Genomic DNA, 10,398 nt, shown 5'->3' with positions numbered 1-10,398 from the left:
CTATCATAGAGTTTTCCCCACCTAGGGTTATAGAGAAGACGTAACCCATGATGCTCTGCAGCACTACTGTCAATCTACATCAGATTGCCTCGCCCATTGGCCAGGTGACACTGCCCACCCCAATTATTCATCCCTCATCCCCCTGCAGGTTGCTGCCCTTGGTCCTACCCTTTGCCCTCACCTGTGCCCTCGGGTCATTGGTCACTGACCCCACACTTCAGTCGTGCAGACCACATGGTTTGGTCTTTTGTCTCTGGTCCCTTTGGCATGGTGAATGCAATAAACCCCTTGCTGGAATATATCATGCAAAGATCCTTTCTGCCTTTCCTCTTCTGAGTTATCTGTGGCATGCGCATGGACTCGAAATGGCTGTTCTTGTGGCCTTATTCTGAGCGGCTTCTGAAGGAGGTGTTTCAAAGAAGGTTGCAGCATTTCTACCACCCTGTCACGCTGCAACAAGAGCATAGTCCGTTTCTATTGCTTTGTCAGAAAATATTAACTATATTCTGATATATTTTATCTGCCATTAATGTGTGGCCATTTATGTGCCATTTGTGTTTAGTATATTCTGTGCTTAGCCATACTATTGAGAAAACTATTTCAGGTTTTCATTATAGTCTCATTTTAGAAATTTTTGAACAATAGTAATAAATGTTTGCTATGTAATACACAAACCCTAATGTTATAGTTTTGATACAATATGATATTTACTTATCATAAGTATATCTGCAGTAAAAATCCCACCTCATTTCAACTAATGTATTTAAAGGAACTCTGTTTCTCTTTTCCTCCTCCCTCTCTTTCCACTAGCTGAAAAGCCAATAAAAAAATTCTCCTCCTATCTAGTTCAGAACAAGACCTATGTGCATTTCTCCTAGGCATGTTTTGAGATACAGAAGGGAGTGAAAGTATTTAATGTGCAACAGGAATCTGTTTTTCAGACACAAGCCTCTACCTTTCCATTGACCCTGCTGACATGCTGCAAGCTAAATATTAAACATTTTTTTTATCAATTGAAGTCCAGCCTGGGGAGAAGAGACAGTTAAAGAAATGTCTCAATTATACTTGCAATCAGCTAATCAGACTTTGTGTGCATCTGTGGAATCAAGCTCTGAAAATGAAAGCACGAATGAAAAATGGACCGAAGACTCCTTTCCAGGATTAGAAATATTGTGCACAATTTATGTTACATACGCTGTGATCATTTCAGTGGGTCTCCTTGGAAATGCAATACTCATCAAAGTTTTTTTCAAGATTAAATCAATGCAGACGGTTCCCAACATCTTCATCACCAGCCTGGCATTCGGAGATCTGCTGCTTTTACTAACGTGTGTGCCTATAGATGCAACACGTTACATTGTGGATACCTGGCTCTTCGGAAGAATTGGGTGCAAGCTGCTGTCTTTTATCCAGTTAACATCAGTTGGAGTATCAGTGTTTACCCTGACTGTTCTCAGTGCTGACAGGTGGGTCTGTGCAACTGATTTGCCAGGAGACGCTGCAGGTTTGAAATTAGAAATTAATAAAATAGCAGATATCATAATTTTGCACAGTCTTAAACAGCACATTGCAATAGATTAAAAATCCCAACATACCAGCCCCCCATATAATTTTAAAATGTGTGATAGTAAAATTGTAGCACTTCTTTTTAAGGCAGTGAGGTGAGGAAAACTCTTTAACTCTTCTGACCTTTTATTAGTTTGAGGTACAGTACAAGGGTTTTTCTCAATTGCACAGAAAAAGGAAATGGCTTAAGTTGGGAAAAGACAGTATATTGGTGCTATCTAGTGGTACAGTGAAGTAGTCAAGGAAGATGAAAAACAAAACTGATTATGAGTGAAAATTCTTTAACCTATGTACTCAGGGATGCTTTAAAATCCTAGAACATAAAAGACTGACATGGGATAAAAAGCCAAATGAAAACACAGAACAGACTGGGGGACAAAGGAATGACTCTCGTGATTTGATGGCTAATGTAATTTTCACCTTGAGAAGTGTATATATATATATAATTCTTTTTCTCTTGTAGTTCTTCTGTCTTTTACAGAAATATTTTAGCCCAGGGGTCATGAAATTAAACTCAGGTTAGTAATGACAGCATTACTAGGAGGGATCAGTGTTCTGACTGCTGTCAGTAAGTGCTGAATCTGTTTTCTGCGTACTTCTTTCTTGAATGAACAAAACTAAGAGGAGATTTCAGTTCAATCAGCAGGAGCATTGAGGAGTAGAAAAACAAAAAATGAAATTTAGTACTGAGAGAGAAAAAAGGTACTCTTGTCTGCCAGCGATTGTGGATTGTATGTAATAGCAAATTGTTCATGTGTCCAGAATTTTACCAGTGGTACAGTTACTGTACTCCAAAATAATCAGCCAGCACAGGAATGACTGCATAGGGTCAAATCAAGGATCCATGTAGACCAGTATTAGCCTCCAGCAGTGGTAGGATAAGGACAAGAAAAGACATGTAGGAAGAATAAAAAACCTCTATTGAACTACATTTTTAACCCTATACCTTCAGATGACACTGAACAGATGTTGTTTCTGTCTATTTATTATAACCTCCAAGAATTTCTCTTTTGGATACTTGTTCAGCTTTTTCTTGAACTTGCTTAGCAATGGCTTTCACTGCCTGTACAAAGTAACTCCTTTTATTTCTGCACTGCACATGGCTTCATTTGATGGTGCTGGCACTTGTGTTGGGAGACAGTGATCTCTCTTCATGTCTCCAGGCTATTCATGTCATAATCCATCCTTAGGTTGTGTTTCTTCTAGTTAAGGTGTGCAGAGCAACACATGATAATAAAAAGTTGCATGAATCAGGGATACAGGTAATTGCATAATTGTGTCTTTTGTTCTCCATTTTTTTCCTAATACTACCTAACATTTTGCTTTTTTGTTGTTGTTTTGGTTGGGGTTTATTTTAGGGTTTTTTAACTACTGCTGAAAATAAACTAATGTTTATGTTGAACTATCTATTGTAGCTCCAAGGTCTTGGTCCTGTAGGATGTCAATTCAGAATTGACCATGACTAGATGACCTTCAAAGATCCCTTCCAACCCCAACTCTCCTCTGATTGTATGGTTTAGACACTTGTTTCTGTGTTTAATTCTTCATGGTAGCTTCATTATATAAATACTCTGCACTACATTCTCACAGAGTAACTACATCATAAACTTTTTACAGAGCAAGCTCAGATCAGTCACGGGCTTAATGCCAGACTGTTGTGTTCCAATATGCTAGAAGAGCTCAAAGTGTATAAAAATAGTATTTATTTGATAAATAGCAAGCCAGCTTCCAGCTTTCTATTTAAATTTGCCTAGAGGAGAAAAAGACCAGATCCTCAGCTTGTGCAAAATGACACAACTAGGCTTTCTTATCCTCTGGGTCCTTTTTAACCGCCTTTCTTTTCATGCCAGCCTTGTGTTCCCCTGGAGGGGTTGCTTCTTTCTGCATTATCAAGACTCCCTGGTCCTTTAGGAGCAGGGTATATTGTTTCTTGTGCTTCATCTACCTTCATGGAAATCGGTCTATGTCCCAGTTCCACACAGATTATCACACATCTATAGATTAATCCAGATTCTTCTTGTATGCCTGACTCAGTCCATATGCTGCAGAATCACAGGCATGAATCAAAAGCAGCGCCCTCTCCTGCTTTATAAATAAGAATGAATCCTGGAGTATTATTTTGAGTCAGATCACTGCACTCAGCAGGGGTCTCAGGAAGACAGAGGAAAGGAAGGGCGAGCATGCATGGTTTCATCTATTTATAAAGTAGTTAACCTGTTTCATACCTTCATCAATGTTGCATACAAATTCCCTCATATATCTTTCAAGGCAGTGTCATAAAATTAGGAGTGATGATTGCCCTTAGTGATTCCAATCCAAACTTTAGAAGTCATCTTTACATAGGAAGGTTTTAATGGCAACTCCTGCCTGTCAATCCATTAAAATACATGCCTGAAATTAATTTTTACATTTTGATTTTAATTCCAAAGAGCTGGTGTCTGCTTTCATTTCCAAGAGAATTCCAGCACCCTTTGTTTAGCGAGAACAGTAATGGCTTTAGCCTTAAGAATTTTGCAGTATGTGCTCACATTATTTCTGTGTTTATTCTGACAGCAATGTTGGTCATTCTAGGTACAGAGCCATTGTTAAACCCTTGGAACTGCAGACTTCAGATGCGCTCCTGAAGACCTGCTGTAAAGCGGGCTGTGTTTGGATTGTCTCCATGATATTTGCTATCCCAGAGGCTGTTTTTTCAGATTTGTATTCTTTCAGCAATCCTGAGAAAAATATAACTTTTGAGGCGTGTGCCCCCTATCCTGTATCTGAGAAGATCCTGCAGGAAGCTCACTCCCTGGTTTGCTTCTTAGTGTTCTATATTGTGCCCTTAGCTGTCATTTCTGTCTACTACTTTCTTATCGCCAGAACTTTATATAAAAGTACATCCAACATGCCAGCAGAAGAACATTCTCATGCCCGTAAGCAGGTAAGCTCTGATCAAGCACTAAACTCTCCAATTTTCTAAAGTCTATTGTGTTGATTAAATACTAATTCTTAAGTGCAGAACTTTACCTCATAATGGAGTAAAAAGCTCCACAAACTTAGCCCGTACCAAATTTCAATCCAAACTCATCTGTGCACTTAGGCATATGCTCATGACTCGTCATTTGTGAGTGTCCACTCTTTCCTAAAGAGAGACAGGTCTGTGTTTTATCGTGACCCTGTAAACTCAAGAGTTAAAACATTGAATTTTAAATACTGGGACCTCATCCATGTGAGCTGACACATTAATTACCGTATTTTTAAGTCCTAGTCTAGATGAGAGTGTCATATGATGTATAATGGAAAAGAAATGTGCTCTTGACTGGGAATGCTTTGTTAAAAATATGAAATAGATTTATTTTCTGGTTTAGGTCTTCTGGTTTGGGGTTTTATTTGTTCATTTTATTTTTACTTTTTGCTTTTTTGGTTATTCAAGCATTTAGACTTTCACACTGCTTTGCAAATCAGCACCAACAACACAAATATTTTACTAATTGCTATTACCACCAGCTATGCATTTCTTTCTTGTAGATTGAATCCCGCAAGAGAGTTGCAAAGACAGTGCTGGTGCTTGTGGCTCTTTTTGCCTTCTGCTGGTTGCCCAACCACATCCTCTACCTGTACCGCTCTTTTACATACCACACTTCTGTCAATGCTTCCACCTTTCATCTGATAGCAACTATTTTTTCCCGTGCCTTGGCCTTCAGCAATTCCTGCGTCAACCCTTTTGCTCTTTATTGGCTGAGTAAAAGTTTCCGGCAACATTTTAAAAAGCAAGTCTCATGCTGCAAGGCAGCATTCTGTGCAAAGCCTCCCAGTGCTCCCCAGAGCAGTTCTCCTACCAGAGCCCTGTCAGTCACAGGCAGCATGCGTGGCTCAGAAATCAGTGTTACACTGCTAACAGATTATAGCATCACGAAAGAAGAGGAAAGTGTTTAGTCCATGTGGGAAGAAGAAGGACAGAAACTGAGTCATTGCTATCAAGTTCCTGCTACTGGTATCCTGGAAAGAGGTGCCATGGCTTGCCCTATCTGTGAAAGTGTGTTCATCAGCAGTTCCTCATCTTTCAAAGTATGGAATAAAGAAATCAAATTGTGTGGGGGAAGAAGCTGCAACAGCTGAGCTTTCCAGCATAAGCTCAAAGGGATTACTCATGTTTCCAGGAATGAACACAGATTCCTAGCTGGAATTCTTGTACTGGCCAGGAAGGGACTTAGCAGAGTTGGTGCAAGAATTGGCTGTAAGGATAGTTTTGTTCTTGGTGACTTGCTTTTTGAGTCATGACTGTGAGCTCCCTCTGACAACTGCTTGCATCTGCAGCAAGCAAGCAAAGCCACTTGGTCATAACACTATCAACCAGGCACATTTTTTATTTATTTATTTTCTTGTCCTGAATGTTAAAAATTAGTAAACACACAAGAAAGAATGCTAAAATGAAAGGCTAAGATTTGTAGCACTGTAAAGTAAAAAAAGAAAAAGCAATATGGGCCAGATCCACAGTAGCTGTTGCTCTGTCACTGACACAGAAATTCTGGGTAAGAGCTGACTGCTTTGTAGTGAGATGGATGTTCCTAAGAAGTCAAGGGAATGAGCAGGTGATAATTTCTCTGAGAACGTTATAATCACCTTTAACCACACTTGTAAAATTCTTTGTGATATATGGGTAAAACATCTTGATAGTGCAGAGTTTTTTATTGTTACAGTGATTTAATATCAATAAATTGGGGTGGATCTGTATCAAGGGTTCTATTTGGGATTTACAGTGCACTTCTGAAGTGCTCAAATATCCCCTTCTGCCTTACTTTATATCCCAAAGTGGTCTTGAGTGCACAACCTGGATTTCTCTAAGATGGAAGTGTGTGGTCAATCCATCAAACCAGAGCAGAGTGAGTTTGAAGTGAAAAATGCACAGAATGGAGAGGCAGACTGACTCTTTACCTGCACAGATCCACTTCTGCTGTAGTGTATGTGGTTGTATCTAAGTGGCTTACACATCTTCAAGCACACTGGGAGAGCTGGATTTTTTCTGCTATACTAATTTTCTATTCTTCAAGTTGTATCCCTTTTTAACATTAAGATAGGCCGTCTTAATGCCATAGGCCTTCTGATCTCAAATCCACTGATTTTATGACTGGGCTTGCAGAGGCAAATCAGGACAGCCTGTCCATGCACAGCAGCACTGCTGGCAGGGACTGCCTTCCCATCAGGAAGTACAGGAGGCAAGTCTTCCTACCCCATGTTACAAAATATTTGAGTGACACTTATTTTCATGAATTTTATGTTCCCTGAACCAAAATTTTGTTCTGTGGAAGCTGGTGATAGAAAACACAATAGATTTTCCATTGTTTAAATGAAGGGACTTCTATTCCAAGAAAGAATCTGTGTGTTAAAATATAGAACACAAGTTGCAACATATGAGCTAAAATAATTCTGTCAGTCACAGAACCTTCAATTTCAGCTAACCCTTGAAGGTATAGCCCTCCTTCAACTGCACAGAGCCCCTTAGCAACATATGGCTGGAGATTCATCCACTCATGCATCATTAACTAAGTCGATTATAAGATGAGAAAATGTATTTATAGACTCTCTCTCTTGCCTGCTCTGACCAGAAAAATAAGGCCAAACTATAAATCCCAGGGGCATTGCAATACAACCTCAGTCATCATCATAAACCAGTTAATGACAGACCAGTTTAATCCCATCAGACATGGCCTTGTTTTACTATGGTCCTCATGTCGCTGCAAGGCTACATGCACTACGTTTCAAATGGATTCCTCCTTTTATTGTACCAATTGCAAACCAGGATAGGATCACTGAAATAAATGGAAATCCAATAGTACAGAAATACAATTTATTGCAAAGCAGACTCCAGAGACCTTATTTTACTCTCCTTGTCTCAATGTAACACATTGCCTGGAAGAGAGCCATGTACAAATATGAACATGTTGCACTGCTGTTTTCTTCTTCTCTCTTTCCTTCATGAAACTGCAGGGTGAGACTGAAATAAGTAGATAAGCCTACACACTTATGAACGTACATTTATCTTCCTGGATCTTACTACAGGAAATTCTAAACCAAGGAAATATCCACCAACAATACCGTTGCTTACAGCCTTTTTTATTTTAGCTTAGTAATGCCTTTGGGAAACAGATCTACATGTTTCTGGACTTCACAGTTTGTCTCTGTCAGAGACCAAATTTCCCACTGCAAAATCTTTGGCTAACCCTTAAAACCCAGTTTCCTAATTCACCGTTTCTCTTCATTTGCATGCAGCTACTTTTTGCTTGTGTAACTCCTCCTCTAACTGGATTGTCTTTCTACTGTGAATATATCTTGTTACAAAACTGATGTTTTTGCTATATTCTGCACATGTTCTGTTTAAAGACTGGCAATATTTCAAGCCACAATTTAATTATTCTATGTACTTTATGCATTGATAATTCTGTACATTCAAATCTTCATGGCATGATGTATTAGAGTGATATATGGGTCGACATATATTTTTATCTAACCAATCTGATATTATTTATTACATCTACTCCCCACAATATCATTATGCATAAAAGGTCTCCACATTACTATAACTGGATTTAGGGGAAAAGGGTTGCTTCTTTTGCAATCTTTTCTCAGTGTTCCAAAACCAGATTCTTTCATCCCTAAGTAATACAAGTGTAATTCTATAAAAGCATATGGAAATACCATCTATTTACATAAGTACTGAGTATTATCTGGCAAATAAAAGGGATGAATAATTAGGGGTTCACTATTTATGTCCACAGCGTAAGAATAGGTAGGAAAAAAGGCACAAAGTACTTGAAGGATGACTCCCTCAAAGGTTCTGTTCATATGGAGTCATACTGAGAAAGTAAATACAGTTTCTAGGACACACTGGGTTTTTTTTAGTTTGTTTTGTGAATGAAATGTAGACATTTCACATGCACATTAGCAACAGTTTCAATATCAGTAGTTAATCCACCCCAAAATCCACAAAAATTAAGAAACCTATGTCAAAACACTGCTAAAGTGGGAGTGACTGGGATATAAAAGTTAGTTACACAATTACAGCCATTTTAAAGCTCCCGCTCCTGTTCCCATAAAAATTGTTTTGTTTTATTTTACATGGGCTGCCTGTTGACATTCCTGTGCTTCTGCTAAGAATATTACAATTAAAGAATAACCCAAAGGTACACACAGCTACAGCACTTACACGTTTCAATCAGAGTTACTTTAAAAATGTAATATGGGTTTTAATCAGCATTTAGTTGTCGGCTCTGCCACAGATGGTCCCCCCAGCGCAAGGTGAACTATGACGTGGAATTTCCATGCACGGGACACAATATTGAATTTTTAGTACATCTGTACTCGTTCTGTAATTTTTCCTACCATTAAGACTCCTCATCACTCTCAGTAACCTGTGTAACAGATAGAGGCTCCAGACCCTTGAAAAGCTCAGAGGAGTAGACTGTCTGTACTTAGTCATTAGTTACTGCCTTCACTTAACATAACAAAGCAGCTCAGGAAAATAGTGCCTACCAAATTAAGGATTAGCCAGCAAATTGCTGGTTCCCTTATTAAAAGAAGCAAAAAACTTCAGGAAAACCAATTTATCTATACTTTTAGTAGGTGGTACCTCTAGAACAACATTCAGGTTGTACCTTTAGGACATCAATCAGCTCTGATGAGCCAAAATGAGCTTGTATCACACAGACACAGATACAGAATCATCATGCTAATGCCTCCTTTTAATATTTGCTTTGAGACATTTTGCCAGAATTTAAAACATCATTTCTTGACAACTTGGACTGATCCCAGCTTTGGAACGCTTGCGCCCTTTGCGCCCTCCTCAGAAGATGCAGCTTGCAGCAGCAGTGCTTGTGCAGCCATGATCTGTGTACTTTCAAGCATAAGATTGTGAGAAAAGTTGTATTGACACCACAAAATGATGAGTTTCCAGCTGAGTTGTCTCCCTGGACTGTTCACTGTGTCTTTACCAAGGATGAGGTAACAGATGGCAGTGACACCACTGGAGGCTGCACCACAGCAGCTGCTGTCACATATTCTGTTATGCAAAGGAAGTGTGAGGGAACTCGAGGCAGTTTGTCCTCATAACTACATCAAAGTGTGCAGAGCAGTTTTATTGAGCATTACCCCTGCTGCACAGAAGCACTGTCTCACTCCCATTGGACTGAGAATAAACTTGGATTTCCTGCTCCACAGGACAAACCTAGCGCCCTGCTGTAGGCAGATCTGCACAGCAGGGAAAGCTGTACAGACTTCACTGCAAACACTCAGGTAATAAACATTAAAATAATAGAATCCTGCAAAAATAAAACAAGCAATTTAAGACTTAAATTATATTTTTCTTACAAGTTTAAGGCTATCATTATCTGATTTCCAAATATATACCCAATTCCAAATTTTATAAGCAACCAACAGTTTATGTCAAGCCGCTTATGCTCCACTCCAAAATCTAATAACTGTTTGAAAGTGTAGAAAATGTCCCTTAGGTGGTAAGTTTATAAGGGATCACAAAGCAATCTTTGGACAACTACCATAATAGACCTGCCTAGAGAAAATTCTTGAAGCATCAAAGATGTCATTAAGTAGGCTGGATGTTCTTTGTGCAACAGCAAAGGTTACTAGAACTCTATATCCTCAGCAATTTTGTCTGACAGCCTGGTGCCCAGTCAGGGAGCTGATGTTCATCTCTCCCTGCAGGGTTTCACAATCACATGTCTTTGATTTAATTACCATTCCAGTCTTTATATTTGTTCCTGGTATACTGATTTCCAGAAGACTTCTGTTTATTATTTTTATTTTTGAGTGGAAAGATCTTTTTGCCCCTCGCAACCA

The 10,398-nt window shown here is 39.0% G+C and overlaps 1 protein-coding gene across 1 annotated transcript; it reads left to right on the top strand.

Annotated features, from left to right (window-relative positions):
- The first annotated feature begins 950 nt into the window (after positions 1-950).
- On the top strand, positions 951-5,841 carry BRS3 (bombesin receptor subtype 3). The gene is made up of 3 exons (XM_064712859.1): positions 951-1,466; positions 4,138-4,489; positions 5,077-5,841. Exons 1-3 carry the CDS (start codon positions 1,051-1,053, stop codon positions 5,482-5,484), a joined length of 1,176 nt encoding a protein of 391 aa, XP_064568929.1. The 5' UTR covers positions 951-1,050; the 3' UTR covers positions 5,485-5,841.
- Positions 5,842-10,398: the final 4,557 nt, after the last annotated feature.

Source organism: Zonotrichia leucophrys, chromosome 4A (genome assembly GCF_028769735.1).
Source record: "Zonotrichia leucophrys gambelii isolate GWCS_2022_RI chromosome 4A, RI_Zleu_2.0, whole genome shotgun sequence".
Lineage (NCBI taxonomy): Eukaryota > Metazoa > Chordata > Aves > Passeriformes > Passerellidae > Zonotrichia > Zonotrichia leucophrys.
The sequence above is the reverse complement of the archived record's forward strand: the minus strand, read 5'-3'. Positions and strand labels throughout refer to the sequence as shown.